This window comes from Anas platyrhynchos, chromosome 9 (assembly GCF_047663525.1).
Source record: "Anas platyrhynchos isolate ZD024472 breed Pekin duck chromosome 9, IASCAAS_PekinDuck_T2T, whole genome shotgun sequence".
Taxonomy (NCBI): Eukaryota; Metazoa; Chordata; class Aves; order Anseriformes; family Anatidae; genus Anas; species Anas platyrhynchos.
The window spans coordinates 23,666,179-23,692,858 of NC_092595.1; the positions used below are offsets into that span (position 1 = coordinate 23,666,179).

The 26,680-nt window shown below is 40.1% G+C and overlaps 1 protein-coding gene across 11 annotated transcripts in view; it reads right to left on the reverse strand.

Annotated features, from left to right (window-relative positions):
* Positions 1–26,680, reverse strand: part of TRIP12 (thyroid hormone receptor interactor 12) — a 75,419-nt gene that overhangs the window by 38,735 nt on the left and 10,004 nt on the right. For 5 of the 11 annotated variants that reach the window (XM_038183468.2, XM_027464829.3, XM_038183465.2 and 2 more), the window contains exons 2-4: positions 10,321–10,467; positions 3,347–3,472; positions 1,606–2,405 (exon numbers count right to left, since the gene is read on the reverse strand). In XM_038183468.2, the coding sequence (XP_038039396.1) occupies positions 1,606–2,405; positions 3,347–3,472; positions 10,321–10,418 (1,024 nt within the window). In that variant the 5' untranslated portion in view covers positions 10,419–10,467. The remainder of the gene's footprint in view (positions 1–1,605; positions 2,406–3,346; positions 3,473–10,320; positions 10,468–26,680) is intronic. The other 6 variants (XM_072042712.1, XM_038183467.2, XM_072042715.1 and 3 more) reach the window with 3 other exon arrangements.

Here is a 26,680-nt window from a genome sequence, read left to right on the forward strand (position 1 = left end):
ACCAACTTGGTTTTGTGTCATTACTTGAGTATCTTAGTTCTACTAAGTTTATCTTATGCCAAAGCTGACTTTCAGGTCACAAAAGAGCTAAAGCTAGTCAAGCTGGCTTTCTCAGTACATTCTTTGAGATAATTTAAGCTTGTATTCTCAATGTTGTTTTTCAAGCTACTCCACAACCCCACCACCGCAGGTTGTGCTATCCCACCTTTCTCACTCCGTGCTGAAGGGTTATAAGCAGTCATATAAATTACCTTCTGCCTTCACCTTTTTGTGTTCACTTAGAGGTACATTCTTTCACCTCCCTGTTGCTTTTCTCCTTTGTCAAAGGGTTGCCCGTAACTAAAGGACAGGCTTCATTAAGAGCTAACTTGATGGTCAGTCAGTCTTGTTCAATTCCTACCCATTCCTTCATCTCATTATCCTGGGGAAATTCAGTTTTCCCCCTCAGGAGCCCACCAAACAGTGGAGTCTTGAATCAGGTACACAAAGTCTTGCCATAAGAGAGCAGCCCCTCTCCCCTTCCCCAATGCCATCCTTCCCCAACTAGGTTAGGTCATTCTAGAATCAATACTCCAGTCATGCAAGTTATCCAAAACAAGCCTGTTAGGTCAATTAAATCTATTTTGATTACACAGGAAGCCATCCAGTTCCTCTTGTTTATTTCACATATTTCCTGCATTAGTATTAGCTATAGACATGCCCTAGTTGGGACATGCTACTCATGATCATGCCTAGGTAAATGTGCAACAGTTACCAGGCTTAGGAATCCAACCTATTGAAACAAGTTTTATAGAATATATGCTATGAAAAAAGCATTTGGAGTTTATTATGCTGCCTTGGTGTACCATGTTTTTCAAGCAAACAGAGCTGTAAGCATAACTGCACACTAATGAGCAGCAGCTCTGGCTTAGGAACAGCCTAAATCCTTATCAGAATGTACAAGAAAGGTACCTACTACTCCAATTCAGCACTAGGGAGGACATGTTTTATAAGAACAATTTAAAAGATAAAGTAATTCACATGCCAGTCACTATGTATACCAGTTTTAAAGTTTAAAATATTATTGATCTTAAACTAACATGAGAAACTGGCACCATAAAAAAGTAGCAAACCTAACCTGAAAAAAAGAAACCACGAGTTAGATAACTTGTTTAACAGTAAGTATCACTCCCAGTCAGGGCACAGAGTTAAAGGAAATGAAAAAAGAAGTTAAACAGAACAAGTAAACATTAGAAAACTTCATTTTGTATGTCCCCATGACAATGATATGCAAGTAACTTGTATAAATTTTAAAAATTGACATGCAAGATAGAGACGTATCTTAGGCCTACAGAACAGGCTGCGTACTTTTGCTTTATCTAAATCATTTGCTATATATATATAGCAATATACACATATAGATAAAGCAAACGATATAGATATATCTAAGTGGTTTCAGTCACAACTTTACCTAAGAAAAAAAAAAGCTCAGTAGAATAAAATAAAGTTATTTCTCTTTAACAAGGACCCAAGAACCCTGTAAACAATGAAGGAAGTATTTGTTTAGAAGAGTTCGTTTTAAAACATACATGTATATTCTTCCGTAAAAGAAAGTGAACAGCTTACTTGCTAGCTTGGCCTGTAGTCCTGAAGGTCCAGGTTTTGATGTCTCAGACTTGGAAGAGCCTGGTAGAGACAGTTTTGTTTTAGGGAGACTAACTTTTGGACTGAATCGAGCAGCCCAGTCAAACTTTGAAGAGCCACCTGTTTTACTCTGTTCTTTGTCCCTGCTGCTCCTTCTTGGACTGGGGCTGGATGCAGAACGGGAACGTCTAGCCTTATTCTGGTCCTTTCCCTGTTTCACTCTGGCACCCTGAGGAACAGTAGAAGAAGCAGAGGCAACAGCAGAAGAGGAAGAGGACGTCGAAGCTGAAGAAGAAGAATCAGTGATGGTGCTACACCCAGCTTTGGCTGAGGTCACCGATTTTGAAGCCAGCTTGGAGGGTTTTGCTGACTTCTCTTCAGCGCCAGTTGATTCAACTGCTGAACCACTCCTTATACAAGACAGACTCTCTGTCCTTTTCCTTTTCTGACTTCGGGAGCTACCAGCAGCTCCACCCTTTCTGGTGTGAGCCTTGCTCGTTGATGGCAATTGTGTAGACTTAGACTGTTCTTGGTCTGAGTGTCTTCTCTTAGATTTAGTATGTGGCTTGTTAGTTTCCAAGGAAGTTTCAGTGTGTTGAAGTGCTTTGGGTTTTTTAGCAGAGCTAGGAGAATTGGTCCTGCTGTAGTCTGGACTAGCACTGCGTTTAACTCCTCGAGAATTTTCTTTCTTAGGCACTTGCCCCGTTTTTTGCTTTTCTGAAGTATTGACTCTTTCTGGATCTTCTTGTTGTGGTACTAAAACAGCAGATGAACTACAGCCTCTGTAGAAGCAAGCAGGAATAGCATTAGTGTTAAACTCAAGGAACCTCATGCTGTTGCTGACACTTATCTTGCAAAACCATTGCAATCTCTAATAATAAAGGAAACAACAGGTAAAATAACCTGTCAAATATTAAATTGACATTGATACAAAAAGCATACTTATACGAGATCATACTCCAAATTTCATTGCAAAAAAAAAAAACCTCTGCTAGCATGAGAACTAAAATGAACTGCAAAATAAAAGCACAGGATGCTACTTTTTAGCAAGAAAAGCTACTAGATTGATTTCACTAGGATTGTATATAGACATGTAAATCTATTAAAACAAAAATTCAAGCCATGAAGCTGAATGTTTCAAAATGTAATTCCACAGGAGAACAAGGACTGTTCAGTAATGCGTAACTGGTCATAACTGGATTCTAGTTCAATGAAGGCTCTCAGACGCAAATCTCTCAATCTTATCTGATTAATTACCTTAATTTTAAGAAACAAAAAGTGTAAAATTCTCCTCTATATGCTAAAAAGCTGTTCCGCTGCATACACAGCAGAAGTGTATGAAAATAAATAATAAACATGACCAAGATGATTACTCTGAACAGGCATTCCTTAGATTGTAGGTTTCAATTAATATTGGACATCTCTCAGAACTCCTTGGTCTACCTTCCTCCAAAACAAAGGGGGAAGAAAGGAAAAGAATCTGCAAGTATTCCAGGACTAGTTATATAGAATGTGTATGCTCCCATCACTGACGGAATACTCTTAGCTGAATTACAAGTACAAAACATGAACAGAACATAAGACACTGAAACAAATGCATTGAACATAATGCTAGTTTAAAGCCTGTCATACATTTCATAACAGTTCTGTATAGCCAGACATATTACATACAATAATGAAGCGCAGATAACACTGATAACATATGAATATGAAGTGCAATTACCTTCTGGAAAAGTGCCCCTTGGACTGTTCAGAAGTAGTATTAGACTGCACTTTGGGTGTCTTTGAAATAGATTTTCTACTCTCAGGAGGGCTATGTGCCTTATGTTTTGCCTGCCCTAAATGTGACCTGTCAGCAGAAAGTCAAAACAGAAAGCTATCAGGATACTGAGACAGATTAAAAAATTCCACCTACAGGTTTGTGTTTGTACCTTTTACAAATAAGTATTAGATTAAGTACAACTTCAAACTCTTAACACATCAACCCTTTCACATTAAGGCAGTATTTTAAGAGAATCACCTGGTCTGGTTACAAGTCACTACCAATATCACTGTTTTGTACAGCACATTTTTTTTTTCATTTTAGGTAAATCAAGTATTTCCTCATGCCTAAGCTGTGCAGGTAAGTCCAAATTTTTCTGGTGTGCAAGAATACTTAAGTGGAAAATTCAGCAGTAAGTGTTTACCAGCACAGTAAGGCACAAGACCAGACCACCACTCAAAGACCTCCTCTCAGAAATATCTATATGCTCAACCTCCGGATTCCATGCATTAAGACTTTATGCAGTTACAAGTATTTACAAGTTTGTCTCTTTGCTCTTCAGTGTAAGAAAAAGCAATGCTTGGAATGGGAATGCAACCAGTTCCACTTGGTAGGAAAGCTCAACCTTGCCAATTCTTCTATGGCTGCAGCTCCACCAACTCAAAGGACTGAGCACTCTCTGGAAGTGAGAGGAATAAAATATCACATGCTACTGATGAAGGAAGACAGATGAGACAGGAAACCTGTGATGTCAGAGAAAGGAGTAAGTTTCACATAGATAAGCTATGAGAGTTTTTTCAAGCAGCTTTCAACTATGTGCAAAAGCTTGTTTGTTGTATGAGCTCTGACTAGAGGACAAAGTTCATATTACGCTATCGGTAATATTTAAGACGGAAGTTACATCTTCAAAAATATTCCACATCTGTGTTTCAAAACCAATGGGTATCACCATCTGCAAGACTCAGAAGAGACAGCTCATCAGCATATAAAACAGCACAGTGTAAATAATTGCTAAGGCAACAGACATCTTTCTTTTACTTCCCTGTCTAGAACATGCTTTTGACTTAGCATTAACTAGGCAATTTCAACCATTCATATCCTACCCACATAGAACAGCTGAGCACCACTAACCTTTATTAGCCTCAAACTGTCCAAGTATTAATGCTGGAAGCAGCATCACTTCAAGTTAAACAAGCGTTGATTGTTTCCAAAGAGCCTAGACGAATCACATCAAAATGCTACCCATCTCATCCTTCAAGCAGAGCTATGCAAACACTTGTGAATCACACAGGCAAGGGAGGTGGAATGGGAATTTAAGACCGAAGTGTCCTATTCCAACCCATGTCCCCAAACAAGCAAAAAGTTTAGGCCAGGGAGCAAGTGGAGGTGATTTCCACAAGCTTTCAGATAGCTCTGCCCACACTACTAGACTTCTGGGATTTGGCTAAGCCTACTACATGTCATGTCTGACATGTTCATTTTCTTTAGGAGGAAAATCCTGCTAAGACTAACCGACTAAGCGATAGCCACATGATAATACTTAGAGCCAAAACACCAATATTTGAGTAATACAACTGTTTTTCTTGGTAACTTTCCTTCATCAGTTTTTCCTAAAGTTATTTTTGTTATGTTTTTAAACTTTCTTCTGAAGTGACTTTTCTTATTCTCCTCATGTATTTTTCCTAAAATATTCCTAAAGCCAGTTACTCAGAAATTAATGAAGGCATCTAGACGGCCCATATTAAAGCCATATGTGGTGGCTCACCCTTCTAACAACGCAAGTCTGAAGAGATTAATTGAACAGCATCTTCTCCATACTCAAATAATTTGTCTTTATTTCTCATATTAAGAAAAGTAATTTTTACTACCCAAAAGATGAAGTAAATCTTAGTCTCACAATAGCAAATTCTATGAAAATAACCTTGGGAATGTTTCACTCAATCCTGAGTGTTTAGATTTTTTTTTTTCCCCAACAGAAGATTTAGGCATTAAATTTACTGTTCTCCTGAAGATAACTTCCGTTACTCCAGCAATAAAAGTATAACATAATTTACACTTCATATTAGTCTCTTTTTTTTTTAATGTAAGCTAGCTGATCAGAGTTCATTTATTCTGAAATACATTTGAGAAGTTGATTTTCCCTTTAAGATTTTGTTTTGACTTAATTAGAATTGGATTTAACTTAGTGCTTTAAGCATTCACAGAACGCAAATAATTAAAAAATCTTTTCAACCAAAATATGGCAAAAAGCAGTGCACCACCACATCAAGTATTTAATGCATACACTGAAGAGTTTCCACTTATTCCAAGCTTTCTCCCTTCCATCTCTGAACCCTCCAGGTTCTTACACGCTTTACAGATGTAATTCCATACCAGTGTTCAATTCATATGGACAAGCTACAACCATATTGTAGGGATTGTGAATGCTGTACTGTGCAGACTATTCATATTCATTTTTTCTTTATCCAAACTATTAGTAGTGAATGCCTACAACCAAAGCAGAAATGTTACATGAGAAACACAACAAATAGGTAGTCAGAAGCGACAAGGATTTTTATTAGTATTATTTTCAGAAGAACGTGCTTTCAATTCTCACTCAAGTTTAATCATTCACCTTGCATGTGGCCAAGTAGGTACACAAGACAATAGTAACAGTACATGTAGTAGCACATCAGTTAAAAGGAGCAGGACATTCAACCCCCTTCTCTAAGATCTATACAATGGCAAAAAGACTGGCAATTTAAAGACATTGTAAGAGAAGGTTAGAACTATACACCAACTAACAAGTGTCCCAATTTATTTTGGGATAGGGACAGCTTGCTTAAGGTCTTGTTAAAAGTTAACTTATGTTCAAAAGTTGTTAAAATAGTCCAATGATCTAAAATCAAGATGAGGAACACTTTGAAAACTAAGTGTTATGGGAGTTGCATGGACGGTTGGAAGTTTGATTCATGTTAAAAGGCTGTAAGCTGCCTGTAATTTCACATGTGATTCAAGGCTTTTAACTTTAACTGGCCCAGTTACAAGCTCTTTATTTTTTCCCATTAATAAATCTTCCACTCAGAAAATTAATTTCAATAAATATTCCAGCAAGAAGTATTTCGAGAGAATAAGTGAGGAAGAAGGTTAAGTATGAGCTTGCGTTTGTCTGTTTTCATTTGCAGAGGCAGATCCAGAAAGACTGAGGGCTTGCTGCACCTTCAGGAGTTTTTTCCACAACAAAGAGGACAATGTCATTACTACTTCAAGGCTCACTTAGCTGGGCTGAGCTGTCTGCTGATACACATTTTAAATCACAGGCAGACACTCAGTTCAGCGTAACACTTAGACAAGTTGACAAGTGACCTACCATCCAGCTCGCCAGATTTGTAGAAACAGACCTGTGGAAACCACCAGCCCTTAGCTTTCTTTAGCAAAAGCGTAAGGAAGATCTCACTAGAACCCTTCCTCAAAAAGTTACTCAAAAAGATACCTTTTGAAGCTAGTTAATAACCAGTGTTTCACCTAATTCTTGTTCCTCAGTAGCTGAATATAAAGCACTCAGTGCTTCCAAATATGAAATCTACAAAACTAAGAACATTTAGTTCTATCAAAAGCAAGATACAAAGGTAATTGTACATGTGAAATAGGCTGTGTAAATCAAAACAAACAAAAATGAAAAAAGCCTTTCTCCTCAGGCAACTCAAGCCTCAGGCAAGATGTTAGTTCTTAACATATTATCAAGACTGGTCCAAAACCAGATCCCCTTCAGAACAGAAGTGATGTAATTGACAGAAAGACTCTTCTGCCTTTAGTATTTTAAAAGGATCAGACTAAAACGTATTCCAATGTTATCTATACAGTTTACAACTCTTGCTTCTCATTTAGTCTCTAATCCCAAGCACACAAGATTATTTAATATATTCCAAAAATCTGGTTTGTATACAATATTACACTTCTGCTACAACAGTCTGTACATCACTCATGTCAAATTAAAATCCTACTTTAGAATTACTTTTCCTAAAGATCACAGAAAAGTTGACAATAAGTATATTTAGTTTAAGTACTCACTTCATGCCACTGGAAAAAAAATAGTATTTTGCAATACTTGTACACAGGACCACTTCCATCACTCTGCACCAATACACTGAAGCATTGCTCAGAACTGAAAGAAACAGTCATCCACAATACTTTCTGAAAAGATTTTATGTGCCTTGCAACAACACTTCCAAATGGCCGCTGTTCAAAATAAATGCTAGTGGCTCAGCAGCAGTCTGTGGCCTCACTGGGGTTTTAAGCCACAAGGATGCAGTTCTTCAACATACATAGGACAATGTAGTTATGGAATTAAGAAAGCACCTCCTAGCCCTTCCACTCCACACAAGAAAGAGCACTCTTATTAATGGATCTGCTTCCCAATCCTCTTCAGTTTCCCTCTGCAAAGGGAAACTATCACTCCTGGTTCCTTACAAACCTGAGAGAGTCCCTGTTCAATGCAAAGTGCTAGAAGAAAGAGTTCAGACAGGAGTTCTTGTTGTACAATTAGGGGGGTTCCATCATAACTTAAAATTACTTTTATGAGGATACCATTAAGTACTTTTCAAGCTGAAAGTACTGTATCATCCACAACAGCAGGGCATTCAAAGCAGTTATTTCAACATCACTACCAAAAAAAAAGGAAGAAACACATTAGTCGAACTTCACTGAGGCATGTGTATGTGCATACACCAAAGGGAAAGGAGGGGCAGTTCACCTGTTTATGTATCTGTTTTCAGAAACATACCTTTGGTTGTTTTTCTTTTTTTTTTTTTTTTTTAAAAAAAAAAGCACATTGCAGACACTAAGCTTACTGCCAATTTGTGCTGCAACAATCTTTCCACATGGCTTGTGAACTTAGAAACATTTGTTTAAAAAAACAAAAAACAAAATCAAACACTTAAATATCAAGTTATCAAGCTAGATGTGCAATCACTAGTAAACAACAGGAGAAAACATCATAGGCTTTCCCCATTCAGAAGTGTTATTGGGGTGACACTAATAGAGTCCAGTCTAAAACAAAACAGGATCGCACTATTGCTTCCAGGTTAAGGTAAATCTGCCAATACTATGTATCAAAGGAGGAAGATTCCACATTTATTTTTACATATTAGACCAGACGGGAGTTCACAATTTCCGAAGTCTTTATGTAAGTGCAGAACAGATGCTCATCAAGTAAAAATCAATGAAGTTCTAGCAAGAAACCTTTCAGATGTACAAGAATCAGATACAAATTAGCATTTCAGCTTGGAAATCTTTCTCTGACCTCCTTCAGAACAGACTTTACTTGAGGAACCTTACTGAGGAGAACATACAGAAGACAATAGGAAATGGAATTCATTATAATGTTTATATTAGCAAGTATGCTTTATCCAGGCCTTTATGTGCTTTGCTAACCAAAAATGCTCGTAAATAGCTGCAAAGGTAGCAGAGGTCCCATTCTAAAGAACCCACATTTTCAAAACCGTGCTAAAAAGAAGTGATCAGGTTTGGAAGCTTCCATCAATTTCAAATAAACAAAGACCTATAGTTCTGATAAACCTCTTACTTAGAGAATTTTGACTGACATTGACTTGGTAAGAGATGGAAGATGTTCCGTCATTTAAGACAAATTGCAATGCACGAAAACACACGATTTTCATTGTAAGAGAGTAGTGTTACCCCTAAAACTCTTCAGATTGTCTGCTTCATTGTAGAGCTTCTTCCTGACATTCTGCTACAGAATATCAGGAGAAAGACAAAAAGAGTTGGTAGGGCTGTATCCACCTTACCATTTATTTGCATGTAGAGATAACACAATATGCAGAACAGTATGAAGGGTTCACCATGCCTCAGTTAAGGAGAACTCTCTAGAAACAGTGCTGGTCTGCAAAATAACCAGCTACCTCAGGCAACAGCTTTATCCTCCCCATGTGAAGCACCGGGCAGAAGCCGTGTGTTTATCATTCATTTTTCCATTTATGCAGTGTCTAGAAAAAGTAAAACCCAATTTTGTGGATCAAGTTATTTCCTATGAGGTTCCGTAGAAGAACAGTTAGCATCCTTCACCCATCAAACAGTGACCTTGTTTTCAGTTAGACCGTATACCAGTAAGAAATACTATCAAGGATTTGAATTCTAGTACAGAAAAATAAGTGGTGCCACTTAATGCAATATTTTAATAATACTCTTGTACCATAGAACCCAAGGCCAAAATTCATGTATTCAAGCAACTGCACCAGTAATAGCTCTGAGGAAATGCAGTGCATGGACAGATGCTGCCTACCATGGTACTGTAAAATTAGTGTAATGAAGAAAGGTTAACAAAATTAAAGGAAGACATATCCTTACATGCTTCACTCAGATAAAGACTCCTACTTCCTTAGTTGACATAATAATTACACAGGAAAGTTTCAAGGATCCAGTTTTGCATTACAGATGCAGCTACTTACAAAACAAATACTACCCAGCCCACCTGCTCACAAGTATGAATACAATAATACATGACAAGCTCTTTGTTCTTGAATTATTCAAAACCTGCACAGAATTAACATGCAATGCAAGACAGAGATGCCAGTTACTTAATATTTTCTAAGAGCAACATAGATTTTCCCAGATTCCACAGACCAGTGAGTCTCCTTGCCCTCTGGAGACTCTTGTTAAAAGACAAGGAAGAGGTGGAAGGAATTTGTTACTACCTGTGATTTTGTAATATTGCCTAGTAATGCTTCTTCCATACAGATCTACTACTGCTATTCTAGCTGCATCATAATGTGTTAGCCATGTTTCAGGCCATGCAACAATATTACAGACAGCATTTGAGGGGAGAGGAAGTTTTTACTCAAGTTTCAGTGCTTGGATTTCAGGGTAGAAATTGTAATTAAAGAATGTTACCTTAACTTTGCCTTTATACATAAAAAACACAGAAACAACAATCATACCTTCCTCCTACTGCGTCGTCTTGTGGCTGGGCCCCAGCAGTGTTCCTCTGTGAACGTCGCAGTGACCCCCCTGGATTGTTATTAGGCCGGTTGGACATTGGCACCTCTCTCCTGAAGGGACATACCCTTTCTAGACACTATCATTCACTGAAAGACAAGAGAGAGCCTCATTAAGACATGAAGCATGAAGACTCACAGCCATGCCTCAAAGGAAGCACATGTAAAATGCTATAGTTTAAGCAAAAGCTTAAGACAAAAAGACTATTAATTTTAAGTTTAGTTAAAAACACACAGGGTGAGATATAAATACCCTTCAGAAGAATCTTATGTAGAACAACCAGTATCTAGTGCATCTATAACAGAAGACAGTCTACCAAAAAAGCAACAACTTATTTTACAATTATTTTATTTAAGGAGCCAAGATGAATGCAGTTTAAGAGCACCTGTATTTGTCAACTTCAGGGAAAAAACTCACCAACTAGTAAAAACTCAATGCTTGATAGAGAACCAACAGTATAAGTATTTTAACTGGTATTGTCATCTCCTGCAATGAGTTTCAAGAATGAGCAGCAGTATCCACAAGATAACAGAAGTAACTTATGTTTTTAAATCTGCTTTTTTCTCTAGTCAGATTCACGCAACTCCCATTTATACAGAAAGCTACAGTAATTCAGAAAAAAAATCTGACTAGAAACAATTTATCATTCATGAGAGCCTAACTAGTGGTAAAATGTTTAGTTTTATAGGTGAAAGAATTAAACTGCACTATTGCTTTAAAAATATAAATGCCATAAAGCCCAACTGAACTTCAGGAACAGAGATATTTTAAGATTAACTCTCGCTTAAGTTCTCAGTGAAGAGAGGTGACCGGTATCCTGTAAAATCAGTGGTTCCAAACAAAGTACAGCAACAGGACCACAACCAGCAAATCCAGTTTTACTGTTTTTAAGTTGTGTGGAAACCAGTAAACACACAATTCCCCACACATGTTCACAGGTGAAAAAAGCCACAAGGAAAACAACCTGAGCTTAAGAACACAGTCTATACACTGATTTAGTATCTGTTCTATCTGTAAGCACAATAAGCAAGAAGTCTGACAGGAAAGGTTTGAGATACCACTTCAGCTGTAGGTAACTAAGGCTCAGCTCAAATTCTGTGTCGTCAATAAAGTAACTCTGAAGACATCACTACAGCCAGACGATTCTTGACTGCCACTTTCTATTCCTCTAGAAAGATTTATGGAATTGAACAGAAGCAAGCAGAAAATAGCAGAGGCTCCATAGTTACTCCATTTCACTGGAGGCCGTAAGAAACCAGGCATATAAATTGGCATTATGCAAAGCAGCACCTCACACACCGCGCACCATGCCCACAGGAACACAGACGCCATCAAGATGCCTGCACAGCACAAGCCAGCCATCAGGCTCCCGCTAGCTCAGATGCAGTCTTCTTACACTTGAACGATTCAGAGTGGATTGGAAAAGGTCTGCTATAGCTGGAAGTCACGCCAGCTTGCTAGCACAGGCAGGTTAGTCAGCTGAAGGAAGTTTAAGTGGTAGCATTCTCTACAGAGAGCACAGGACAGGTGCGAGCCCAGTAACCTAGCATTAAACAGGCAAAAAGCCCACTGAGGTTCCAGCACTGCCAAGAGGATCCAGCTGAAGCCAGTCACAGGCATTGTCAAATACTGTTGTGCGTTCTCCTTCATTTCTTTGTATTCAAACACAAGTGAAAAATACATCTCGGCGTAAACACCAGCAAGGAGGCAAGTTTTATCAAGTCTCTTTCTGTAAGGAAGAAACAGTATCCTCTGCATATCCTCTGCACAGAGGTCAGCTTGAGGATTAAGTGAGGTGCTTATGTCAAACTGTCGGTCATATTATAAAATGGTTGCCGTAAATCTCATACCACCTACAGGAACGTGCACTTCACAAGGACTCACTGTGCAAGGAGCAATGTTAACTAGAGCTCTACTACCCCAGCCACATGCTTCCCCTGCTAGGGCCAGCACATAGGCTTCTCCACAAAACACCAGAAGATGCTAAATGAAGCATCACACCCACAACCCTGGCACCATCTAGAGAAACCTTGATGCAATGGTGGCCTGCCTGCACCGAACAGCCACTTTCAGCAATTTGCTTTTAAGAGTTACACAGCACAAAGCGTTGTTATACCCAAGACATTTTCAGCTATGTCCAAAAATGAATTGGCAGTCATCTTTCCCTGCAAGCCATCCATCAAATCAAGATGATGCCCAGGTTGCAACGTATATTGAAGTCCCTCAACTCAATCTTTCTTGATGTGTAGTGGTACCACAACTCCCCGTTTGCCTTTCAATACAACGAATATAATGCTGCCTCATGATTTGGCTACAGCCTTTGACATCAAAGCATTAACTTCAGTTTCCCCTGTAAGTATCGATGACACACAGTATCAGGTGCCCAGTTAACCCTGCAAGAAAGAGATCTCTTTAGTGAGTCACAACTGACTAGTGCTGCTATAAAAAAAAAAAAAAAACAGAAGAGAACCCTGAGGTTCCTAAATCTCATCTGTTCTCATTCAACTTTGTTCCTCCAATCCATCTGTAAGCTAAGTACTGGGAGTGAGGCTTATTCCTCCCTCCCCAGCCTTAGATACCTGAGCCCGGTTACCTCAGAGGAGATGCACATGCCAGCACATCAGCTGAGCTGCAGTCCTGTCACACTGCAAGACATCTCCTTGACCACGTTGAGTGCTGACTCCAAGCACCCACAATAAGATGAAGTTACAACTGTACACCAGACCTTTGTGCTTCAGTTAACAGGCTTTGTCATCTGAAAATGTTAAGTTCAGGTCCTTTGCTCGTATAAAGTTTTCTGTAAACAAGATATTTTAGTTCATGTTTTACAGCTCTATACTCCTAGCTGTAACGATACCAAAGCACTGGCCTGCAGCAGCTCTCCTCATAAGCATAGGTGTTTTAGACTAAGAATGAACTCCAAAAAAAAAAAAAGTATTTCAAATAAATTCACAACACCTAACAGTGCTGGCATCAAATTGTTATCTTGCACAATATCCTTGTTTTAGTAAACACTTCCTTATTATGTTTGCCAGTTGTCTTTCTTACTCTGAAGAAAAGTAGAAATCAGTTTCTGCAGACCTAACAAACCTATCATGAGTGTTACAGCTACAAGTTGTGTATGCCGATGTATTACTTGTAGAGAGTCCCAATTGACCAGAAAATTAAAGAAAAAAACACCTGTCAGCTTGCAGTGGAAGCTTTTCTGTTTACCTTCTCACTCCTGAAAGAGATGACAGGAAGTGACCGACACTCTTCTGTAGCTCGCAAGACAACTAGAAAACAAGCCTGTATCAGCTTTTATTTAACACCCAGAAGTACTTGCTGAAAGATGCTGAACTGTGATGTCCGCTATGGAGAGGAAAAGGAGTAAACAAAAGTGCTCCAACAGGCCTCAGGCCTTCAATCACATTAGATGAGAAACCGGTAAAAATCCCCACGAAAAAGAAACTAAGGCTTTTCAAGAGAAGGCGGCTTCCTGAATCTACTTGGATCACCTCCACAACTGGTACTCAAAGTTCTTTGCAAAAGCCTTGGTATGCAACAGCTTTTCAGGCTCCTGTAATCCAGCTTCCTGAGTATTCAGGGCCATGTAGGGCCCCTGCCTGCAGCACCCCATTACAACGCCAGTTACCTGCTGGGACTTGAGCTAAGTGTGTTGGTCAGCACACTCTCCTTCGCACCTTGGTCCAAACAGTGCCTTCTTTAATGCTGCAGCAGCAAACCAGTTTGTCAAAGTTACAAAAGCTTAGCACCCTGAAGCCAGTGTTAGGCAAAAGGACGGAAGAAGGAACGAAAGACATGAGGATGTTATGTGCCTTGAAAGTTCAGGACATTTTCTTCCAGCAAGTTGCAAACGTACTAACCAGAACTAGAGTTTAGTACATTTGTCAGAAAAAGTTAATTGTGAAACTTCAGATTCATATGCCCTCGCTTTAGCACAATGAATTTACTTGATCAACTATATCTGTGACAAATCTAGTCATTTAGAGTAAAAGCAACATTCTAAATACATAAGCATAACGCATTTAAGAGTTGAGAGCAATTGCAACCAAACTGAAGATCTTACTGCATAACGTTCAGTAACTACTGATTAGTTTCAGATCTTGCTTCATTTTCAACTGATCTCATTGCTGCACCTCATTTTTGCTCACTGCACACAAGGTTCTCCTTCACCTGCAAACATCCACACCTATTTTCTTGCCTTGCAAGCAAGCACTTGCTAATACTCAATTACTTCTACCGCTTCACCAGCTAACTCAAATTTAAGTAGCAGTTTTACTCCAGTAGTTGATTTAAACCAAGTCCTGTGCAGCTGATTTTCGTACAGCACTCTTCCTCACTACAGTCTCTGAATTCAATAGTTCTCAGCTCTGCCCAGCTCTTTCCAGTGCAGTCCTCACCTCCAAACAAGAGAGCCTTCACATCAAAGCTCCATGCAGGCAAAAGCCCTTATTCTCATTTTAGTAAGCTCTCATCCGTTCTCGTAGAAAGAGTTCATGGAATGACTGGGTAAAACAACTACTAAAGATTTCCTAGACAAATTAGTTTCTGACCACATCTCCTAAATTATCATCTTTCCCTTCTGCCGGACAAGAAGTTTCTACACAACAAGCAAAAGAGATCTTATCCCATGAAATACAGTAAGGATGCTGGATTTCAACTGCATTGATGTAAAGACTGTAATTCAGCTGCCTGAAGGAATGCCACGCTTTTCTTACCCCAGCACAGAAGCAAGCAAGCTACCACTTATTTTCTGATCTGTTTTCATGCCTATGTTCTCCCCACAAAAAGCCATAAGCTAAAGATGCTAGGGTTTACCTGCTGCACTGCATCTACTGATGCAAACTTCACAAGGGGACTTTTATCAGATTAACTGCTTTTAATATAGAAACCATACCAAACTGCGCTGAATGACACACAAGGTTGGATTATGTTATTTTTATATTCTCCCCTCATAATGCTAAAATGAGGAAAAAACCAGCCCAAAACACACACGCATCCCAGAGCAAGTTCAGTACACAGAGTAGAACATTAACAGCTAAAAACATCACACAACCTCTCAGTTCTGTAACAATACCTCAACGCAGGGAAGGCAGACAAACAAGCCAAGAAAGTTTGTACTTAAGAACATTAGGTGCTAATGAAACAGATTTTTATACCTGCTCCAGCACAGAATTTCTACACACTGAGAAGCTGCATGACTTAGTTCTCTTGGAAGAGATTAATAAAATATTCATGGAAGGCAAGCAGACTTTAACAGCATACACAGGCAAACTCCCATTCAGACCTGATGCCTTTTCGATACAGGGCTCAAGAGCAGCCCAAGTGCCAAGTTCGAACCCCAGGAATCCCAGGCTGGTAGTGACTTGTGGAGATTCTCTGGCCCAACCTCCTGTCGGAAGCAGGACCTCAGTCACATTAGAGTTCCTGAACTCTGCAGACGAGTGACAGTTCCTGAACCTCAGTGACAAAACAGAGAGGACTAAGCTAGAACAGAAAGGCAGAAGGTAAATCACAAGTGATCCCCTGAAGGGAGGGAAAAGAAGAAATCACCGATTAAACACCAAAATACCATGCCAGGTATAAGCTGTAACCAACTAAGTTACACCAACTTAGCTACAGACAGATTTTTCCAGATTGCTGACAAAAAATAGCTTCAATACAATACTCTTCCTAGATTCACTTACAATGGAACAGTTCCTGCTAATTCAGCTGTTCTGTAATCATCAAAGTGGAAAAACACCTCAAAAATACCTCAGTACATGGAAGAGTTATGGATACTGCAGAACGCTCCTGAAATACCAACAGGCCATAAGTACACTCAAGATACAGAACCCAAAGAAAAATCATAAAAGTATTAAGAGATACTCACTGTTCCACTGGCTTCACAACACAGACAGTCCCATCACAAGATGAAGGTAACATTTGATTTTTGCTGCATTAGAAAGCTTTACCCTACAGTCTTTCAACACCTTAGATCTCACCCAGCAATCAAGCTGAGACAGTGGCAACACACAAGGCCACGTTGACAGAATCAGCAAGCAAGTTGCTGGGAGCACAAACAGATATAACCAATTTTCATGTACATCATTTTATGTACATGTACATAATAACCAAAAGAGAGATTGGGAAGAAAAAAGAGCAAAAGAGGAAGAGAGAAAAGTTAAGCATATATTCATTTGTGATCTCAGTTCAGAATTAAGGGGAACTATACTGCTAACCGGCAGTTAGTGTATTCAGTACAACAAACTGAAGACTTACAAACTCCCAGAATAGAAAGGAGCACTGAAAGTACCTGTGAGAAGATGCATACTGCTGCTCACAAGAACAACAAGGCAGTTAGGTTGGCCTATGTCATCCAACAAGTTATACATGCCATGACCCCAAGCCAGCACAGCAGCATCCTTAACTCCTCACTTCTATTAGGCAAAAGGACTGGAAGATACTGGGGAAAGTACACCGGAGCTCGAGAACAAGAAGACACCAGTTTAGAAAGAAAACAGTGAACTGCCCATGTTACAATCAGAACCTTTGCTAGTCCTTTTGGGCTGTAGAAAAAAAAAATGAAACACCAAAGAGGATGCTATTCTGACTTGTAGGAAAGCACTGCTCCTGCTGACAGGTGGTTTCATTACCAGTCAACAGTACCAATGACTGTCTGAAGAGCCTACAGTACAAAGAGAAGCCTATGGGTGGAAGGGACAGCCACCAATAAAGCTAAAAAATGTATCTGTTGGACAGTGAAATATTCCTGTTCAGCTGCAGAGCAGAAAGGAACCTAAACCACTAACCACATTCCTTTCTCCGTACGCTTGTACAGGATACCCAGTTGAGCTCAGGTGCTGCAGGCCTGCTTGTACAGGGCTAGTGTCCCCAACCTGCAGTAACAGGAATCCATAGCTTCATTTCAATACTGAAAAAACTATTTTAGTGCACTGAGAAATTAAACCAGAACTAAATCCTGAGATGCATGAGAGCTGGTTTAAAGGTTACCTAATGCTAAAGATGTAAAAGCACTCATGTCCCATAATCTTCTGCATTCTCCTTCTCTTCTGAAAAAGAAGCTGCAGTATGAGGCAAAGTAAAGGAGTTCCGTGGAACAAACAATACTGTTCTGAGGGCATTCCTCTGCAGTTCTGTCACCGTATTGCTTTGTTTGTCCTATGTCAGGGGCAGGAAACATACAAGTTGTTTCACTTTTCAGTGGATTGCATTTTGGTTCACAGAAGTATACTGGTGCCATTCAAATCTTAGATCCTCATCCAAAGGGAAAGTTAGGAGTAGTACCACGTATTTCATTTTATTCTTTCTTTTCAATAGTTAAATGCTCGGCATCTTTCAAAAATAAAAACCTTTTACTATCAAAATCAACTGTTCCTCTTGTTTCTGAGAGGATCATCAATGAAGTTTATTACAGAAAACAATCTCTTAGGATAGCTATTAACAAGGGGAGAGCACAACCTAATTCAAACTAAAATTCAAATTAAGTTGTTCTCCAAAGAAAGCAAGCTTGTTACCCTTCCATATCATCCTTTTGGCATGTCAAAACTAGTTCAACCCAAGTTTTTCATCGGTGTATTACTCAACATGAATTCATTAACAAAGAAAGGGAATGCCCTCAGCAGCAGGATGCCGTGACTCAATACTTTTCATGTTTGCAACACCTGTAGCTTCTGTCTTCAGTGCCTTGATGTTTGTTTTTGTTCTCTTTTTAAAACCAGCTAAAAATTAAGTTCTTCTGCATGCTTCAGCCCATACTGCGGCAGTTAATTTTTTTCTGCTCACCAGTATGAAGGCTATGAAAAGCACAGAAACCCAGAAGCCTCTGGATCAATCTGTATTTGACAGAACAGTCTGAACTGGATAGCTGCAAGTCAGTCAGCAACAGCATCACTTCAAAAGAAGCCTGGAGATTTTTAAGCCACCTCAATATGAAAGATTTGTTATAATGCAAGGAGAATCAGCACATGGGTACTTCAAAACTCAGTACAGAGAATGTTAACTGCAGAACACTGAACGAGTTTGTTTCTTGGTTGAGAAATCATTTCCCTTCCTTAGGGTAGCAATGGAAAAGAAGGGAAGAGGGAAGAACCTGTGCTTTCAATGTTTCTTCTGCATACTTGGGTCAGACCAACATTTCTCCAACAAAGCACATCCTATACCAAGAGCTTGACCCCACCCCTACAGGAGCCTTTAAATTACTGTTACTTACTGAGAAGCTGCTGAACTGAGAAGCTTACCCTGTGAGAGTCTGTGTGCAATTCTGCTACCTGGTGCTCATACATGTGTGCTTGCAACTTGTTAGCAACAGTAGAAGTAATACTAACTTTAATTAAAGATTAAAACAAGCAGCTGCAATCTCAAGGAAGAAAATAACATATAAAATAAAATGATAAAACAACCAACTTCTGCCCAAAACTATTTCTACCCAGAGCAAACTGATGTGAACTTTGTTTCTAGCATATCCCCAAAAACTATCACACGCAATACAAGTTAAAAATGCTGTCCTTCATTTTCAGCTTCTCTAGAAACCCATGTTTAGTAGAAGCCAGGATTTTATCTGTGTGCTGTCTTCAGTTTTCAGTGATATTATAACAAACATGCCGCCTGGCAAGCTGGAGGGAGAACATTCTCTTTGGAGGACGGGAATGAATTTGAATGAGGAACACTCACTGTCTGGGAGACAACGTGAATGGAACTGCAGAATCCTTCACGAGTACCAAGTGGTGAAACTGCCAGTAGGAAGGCAAACTAGCAGGTAGGTGGTCAAATATGATCAAACAAGTGAAGGCACAGGGGGGTCACTGTCAGTGAAGTAGCAGAGATTCAGTTGAGCAATTAGTGCAAATTCCAGTTCAGAAGGTTAAATCCAGCATTCACATGCAAGTGAACCAGGAAATACCTGCCATCACCACCTACTCCAGTTCTGCCCTACCCAGTGCTTAATGCCTGGCTGCCTTTGGGTGGCAGCTCCTTTACTTTAACATGAGTTTGACTGCAGAACTGTCCTGGTTTCAGTTAGGACAGAGTTAATTTTCCTCCTAGTAGCCGGTAGAGTGCTATGTTTTGGCTTTGGATGAGAAGAGTGCTGATAACACCCTGATGTTTTAATTGTTGCAGAGCAGTGCTCACACCAAGCCAAGGACGTCTCAGCTTCTTGCTCTGTCCTGCCAACGGGCAGGCTGGGGGTGCAGCAGGAGCTGGGAGGGGACAGACCCAGGACAGGTGACCCAAACTAGCCAAAGGGGTATTCCATGCCATCTGGGGTCATGCTAAACAATATATAGGGGTGGCTAGCTGGGGTGGGGGGGCCAGACTGCTCAGGGTTAGGCTGGGCATCAGTCAGCGGGTGGTGAGCAACTGCATTGTGCATCACTTGTCTGTACACATTAGTAGTAGTAGTACTACTATCATCATCATCATTATTAGTATTTTCCTGTCTTACTAAACTGTCTTTATCTCAACTCACAAGCTTCACTTTCCACTTCTCTCCCCCATCCCAGAGAGAGAGGGGGGAGGGTGAGCGAAGGGCTGTGTGGTGTTTAGCTACCGGCCAGGTTAAACCACAACAAGAACCTGTGCTACAACAGCAAGCCTCAGCCTTACTCCAGTCCCACAGGCCAGATGCTGCCTTTTTTGCCATACACCTGTATCTGGCACACACAGCCCTGAAGTGAGACGGAGGCAGTAGCACCACAAGACAAGTACTGATACTGTACGTACCATTGTCCTACCTGCAGAGCCTGTTACACAACACAAAGCCCAGGTTGCAGCACGGTGGGGTCGCCTCAGCCCTGCCAAGCTCCTCATCAGCTTACACCATTTTATGGCATCTTAGATTACAAAAGATCTACTGCACTTAGTGCTCGTAAAACATGGTTTGGCCACCAAAAGACTAAATCAACATACAATGATCTCAGCAGTCTTGTAGATAACTCAGGGAGAGGAGGAAACCAAGAATAAAAGAACTTTAACTAGCTTTTAGAATGAAGAATTTCCTAAGCCAGCTCTTACAGAAGCTGCTGCAGGAAGCACAGAACAGCTGACCTGTACAGGCAGGTGAGAAAAGTTGCACAGAGGAAACCAAGATTAGACATCTAAGTAAAGGCATTATGTAGATCTACTGTTAAAAAACGGTAAATAGGGAAGACACTGGGTCTTCATTTCAATGGCGTTCAGCTTCAGCTGGAGGCTAGTGCACATACAGAAATGCCTGAAGTTGAGAGGCCTGCTCACTCTTACCAGCAGGTCTTAAAGACAGCTGCAAGCCAGAAAAACTGGCAGGGTACATACTCACCTCTTACCTGAAAAACTAAAATGGATCTCAGGTTTTTGCGTCTTTCACACATCATTTGGAAAAGTCTTGGACAGATCAGGAGGATCTTGGGAGGTGGTTGGTTTTTGTGTTTGTTTGTTTTAAAGTCACTGACATTTAGTACCAACACAAGCTAATGTCTGCTTAGGCTTCTTTTCCAAAGCCATCTAAAGCTGGTTAACTGCCCTGAACAAAGGCTTCTCTCCATCAAGCTACACAAAACAGGTCATAAGCCTACTACATAGCAAGATTCCTACACCACATAAGACAACTGGGGAAAGTGACTTCTTGAGGAAGAAATCTAATTAAAACCGATCAAGACTCCTGCTTCCTCAGCACCAGATCTGCACACGGACCTTCAGCTCTCACAAGGATACCTCAACAAAAAGCAGAGTGATTTTAAGAAGTTTAAGGTTTCTAAATCAGGTAGCACTCAAAGCAACAGCATCTAGGAATTGTGTCCCAAGTAAATTTTCTCAACCCAGGAAAAACAGTTTTATATATTAACACCATAATTTTTAGCAGTGTAGTTAGTGAGCTCCAGAACATTTACCATACGACCACACAACTGTATAAAACCACGAACCAAACAACCTCACTTACGTACACAGAAGAGAAGTTCTGCTTAGAACTGAGCAAATGGAAGGCACACCCAGAACAACACCTGCTAGATTGAGGATTAAGCTGTCTTTAATCCTATCAATGATAGGATCAGGACTTATTACACTCAGAGCTACTCTTTCACAGGAACTGCACACAAGAATATACAATATTAGCTTATACATTTGCATTTTAGGAATGTTCCAACCTTTGCAGTAGGAGAAAAATAGTTGTCAAAATCCTGAGTACCAGGCTTTAAGCAAAAATTAAACAACTTTATGGTACACTTTACCTATGAGACTACCTTCCCTCTGAGCGTGCACACACTCCCCTTCTCATTACTCCATGAATACAATGAGTTAGAGGAACAAGGTATTGTACATCTGGATTACAAAGAATGTGAAAGGCACACACACATCCAGAGACTGAACTGAGATGTTGAACTTGAGCAAGCTAATGCTTTTTTAGCAGGATGCCAGACTTAGTTTTAACTTTAAACTAGACAAGAACACATCACCTTTTTTTTTTTGCCCCCAAACACAGAAGAATTACCAACTCCCCCCTCTTCCTTCCCATGTATAAGAGCCACCAGCTCTTTTTTCTGCTTTACCTTACCAATGGTAAGGTAAAATAAGGTACAGTGGAGGTAATTCTTACTTTTACTCTCTGAGGCTACCTGCCCACTTTCTTTGTCCAAACAAGGCCCACAACTACACCTATATTTTACAATTCACTAGATTTGTACTTGATAAAAAAGTATTTATAAATGCAGAGTCACAGCTCGGTCAGGTTTGCCAGAGCCCAAATACCTTCCTGACGGTGTTTCCGAGTTGGAAAAAAGCCTTCTTACTGCCAGCGAGGAGACAATCCAGTAGATGCCACCCAAACCTGCTCAATGCTCTTTAGTTACCTTCCAGCTCAACTCCTGCTCTCCGATGTACTGGAAAGATTCACAGACTGTCAGTAATACAGAACAGAGATCAGAAGAACAAATTTTTTCCACAGCTCCCAGATACTTATGAAAGAATAAGCAGAACTGTAGGCCCTCTACAGTTTTATCTTTTGACCAAGATGATTATCTCAGAGTCAGATATTATAATAGCTGATTTGATAAGCCTCTGCTTTTGCAATTTGCTCTGTGACCCAATCAGAATACTGAACAGTTGCCTCCTATACAGGTGACCTTTTATCCTACATTAACACTTCAATCATAGCTTAAAAGTAAAGCTACAACTTACCCCCATCCCACCCAGACCCCCAAAAGAAAAAATACTGGTATTGACCTTGTCTAGAACTGGAAGAAAATGTGGTGAGGAAGAAGACAAGGCTTAATTATCATGTGTTTACAAAGACTAAGTACTTGGCTCTAAAGCTATGCATCCATCTTGGTAGGCACCTGAAAGATTTTTGCAAATGTGAAAAAAGCCCATACTGTTAAGATGGCACTGAATTCAAAAGCAAGCTTCACTTCTCAACTTCTATGCAAGATGTTTTTTTCTTAAAAAAAAAAAAATCCACAAAGCACCCATGCAGCTTTATAACTATTCCACATCCTTCTCCTCTTTACTATTATTTTTTACACCATTTAATAAAATGCACTTGCAGGGGAGACTCAAGGCAAACAAAAGGATATTTAGCTGAAGAGGGCTGCTTCATCACAATGCAAGATAGAACACCTCCTGACAACACTTGAGCACAAAAAAATAGACACAGGGAATTGACTGACTTCAGGGAAGGATTAAAGAACAAACATGAATCAGACAGGCTTGTGAAGGAACAGGAAAAATACCTGCAGGCCCAGAAGCAAGTACAGTTTCTTCCTTCCCTCTGCACAGTATCTTATCATATTAAAAGCAAAATTTACTTATTTCCTAAAGGCTGCAGCCTCTCCTTATCCTACATCTGTTTTGCTAATCAAAGATATTCAGCTAGCAACATGCACATCCACATCCCACATACGATTAAGGAGCAATGAAGTGTTCGAGTAATCATGGTATCTTTACTACCTTTATTTCCCCACTTCAAGTCTTCAAAGTAATTAGTCCCAGCATCTCCAACACCCATTTGCTACCAAAGATGCTGAATTAATTGAACTCAGTTTGGATCTATCCTTCTACACTGTCTAAACTTCACTGGTATTTTTTCTTTGTATTTAAAGGCTTCCCTGGCAGAACAGTCTTGGGACACAGATACTCCGTGCCGCATTTGAGAACAGCCTAGTCCAGCCATGAGATACTAACACAGAACTGAAGTAGTTTGAAAACAGTGCCCACTGAAGTTGCAGTATTAATAAATACTTAAAGACTACTTAATAGCACATCTATTTTAACTTGTTAGAAGAAGGGGGATTGCATAAAGCTTATGATTTTATTTTTTTCCATCAACAGCCTGCTGCTGCAGTTTCAAATATCAGGGCTAGCATATGCCATCACCATACACTAGTATGACAATATTCATTACATTAAACAGCTGCATGATAGAGTTTCAGGGGAGGGAGTACCTTTTTTTTTTTTTTTTTTTAAAGAAAAAAAGTTTCAAACCTAGTGTAGCATTGTGCATTTGATAACCGGTATTTTCCTAACTAAAAGGACACCATAAGCATCCTGCACATATTCAACGAGGACAGAAACTGAGCAAAAAATTGATGTTTTTTTTTTAAAATATCTCTATTAACGCTAAGCTCAATAGTGATTACACTGAATCCCACTTCCAATACTCTTCATACACAACTTAATTTACCACTGAAGTCACCATACAGACTACAGAGAGAACAGAACAGTCATTAGAGCACTGGAGCTATCATTGTGCAGTTCTGCAGCAGGACTCCACTCTGTACTCCATAGAGTACCCAAGTACTGAGGGGGGTAAAAACCCAACCATAGCGCTTGGGAGACATCTTAGTGAACATGGTCACCTTAATGAGCTAGAATTAAGTCAGTTCCTCTCACCCAAAAACTAAGTGAAAGTCTTAGGTACTTGACAGAAGATGCTCTCTGACTACATGTATTTATCCAAAGCTGCTGCCTTGGAGTATGCCATTACTGCAAGCCCCTGCTCTTACACAAACATCTCAGAAAGTACGGGGATAAGGTACAATTATCAGCCTCACTCCAATGCCTGCACAGGCTGATTTCATGCTGAATTGGGTGTATCAATCTTCAGGAGCTAGGTCAAAATACAGATGACTGCATCTGTACAAGTTTATATCACCAGTTCTCAGCAATAAAACCTTCCAAATTCTGCCGAAACAACCTGAAATTAGATCAACTTCACCACCACAAATGGTTGCTCAATCTATGCAAGTATAAAGAATAACGCAGCGTAGCTGATAGCCAGTTACAAATACATAAGCTGAAACTCCTTCTACCTCAGAGCTGGGCCACCAACAACCCCACCCTCCCCAGTGCCATGGCAAACATCAGAATAGGTACAACTCAAGTCTGATGCCATAACCTGGAAACTATTAGCAAGCAACCGACTACCTCAATTTTGGATGCACCGCTACTTAATGTACCCATTTAAATCACTACACTCTAGTGCTGGTAGCTGCTACAGGTCTGGACTTGCACTTGTCACTTTCATTGATGATGAACAGCAGAAAAGATCAAACCCTTCTGAAGTAAGCATGGGACTTTTTTTGACTGCGTTAGCTTTGCCATTTGATATTTCTTGTGGTTTGTTTAGTTTTTTTTAAAAAGGTTAGATCATGTGTAACACACACAGTGCTGGTGCTTGGAAGCCCCTACATCTAGCACCAACTCTGAGTTTCAGGGGAAATTGAATTGTTTGCATCTTTTTTGTCGCACTTTGTCATCTCCGAGCAGCATTCATGGAAGTTGGCACAAAACGCTAGGTCACAGAATTTCTAGGTTGGAAGAGACCTCAAGATCGAGTCCAACCTCTGACCTAACACTAACAGTCCCCACTAAACCATATCCCTAAGCTCTACATCTAAACGTCTTTTAAAGACTTCCAGGGATGGTGACTCCACCACCTCCCTGGGCAGCCTGTTCCAGTGCCTCACAACCCTTTCAGTAAAGAAGTTCTTCCTAACATCTAACCTAAAACTCCCCTGGCGCAACTTAAGCCCATTCCCCCTCGTCCTGTCACCAGGCACATGGGAGAACAGGCCAACCCCCACCTCTCTACAGCCTCCTTTAAGGTATCTGTAGAGAGCGATAAGGTCGCCCCTGAGCCTCCTTTTCTCCAGGCTGAACAAGCCCAGCTCCCTCAGCCACTCCTCGTAGGACTTGTTCTCCAGGCCCCTCACCAGCTTCGTCGCCCTTCTCTGGACCCGCTCAAGCACCTCGATGTCCTTCTTGTAGCGAGGGGCCCAAAACTGAACACAGTTCAGTTCAGGTCCTTCAATGCCTCACCACAATTGTTCAAAACTGACACGTGGCAGGTTAATATCTTTCAAACACCTTCCCTCAAGGAAGCGAAGTGTAGAGAACCCTGTGCGAGCTGCTAGCATTGATGGCACGGATATAGTATTTATGACAACATGACCAGAGTCAGTGGCATATAAACTGAATGCTTAAACATACCATCACATTTCGTTTTTCCTCTTCCTTTTTGCCTTTAGCTGCCAACAAGGTATTTCAGGCTACAAATAAGGCATTTAAAGCACCCTCAGCCAAAAATGATCCAGAAACACAATGGAGAATCATCTCCCTAGCTTTAAAAACAAAAGAAAAAGCCAAACCACTTTAAAAAGAGATCCCATTAGTGCTGACAGTATTTCCAGGAATAGGCACTCCCCTTTTCTGAGAAACTAAGATTTAAGACTGGTTCTTTCAAATACTTTCCGCAGGACGGTTTACCTTCCCTTACCTTCCTTCTCTACATCATTAGCAGCATGAAATTGTATTTGTTTACTCTGTGAAAGCAGCAGACACATTCTCACCGAACCAGAGTTTAGCAAGAGGCCAAGTGTTCTTTGATGAGGACGATCAAACTACAGCTTTGCACCCCTGTCAGTTCCAAAGCTGTCTGTTACAGCAAGCAGACTACAGAGAGAAAAAAATAATTGCCTAATGCATTGTAGTTCCTCCTGTCATAGGTAGACTCCATATACTTATATGCTGCTACTACGGTTGGAAGCCCAAAGCTCAGAAAGACACTGGAAATCAGTTCCTGTAAGTTATGGATGCTTAAATATTTTTAACATCTGAAGGCAGGCAATAACCTTACATTTGTGATGCACTTAAGCCTTGAACAATTATTTCAGCAGTGACAGGGTAACTTCAAATTCCAGAAATAAGATTTTTTTGGAAGGAGAACTCTTGCTACTACTTCCATGCTTAGGGAAGAGAGGTCACACACTGCTTTATTTGTTTTGTTGAATCCAAAACTATTTAAACAGCCGTTCACTTAAGTAGCAT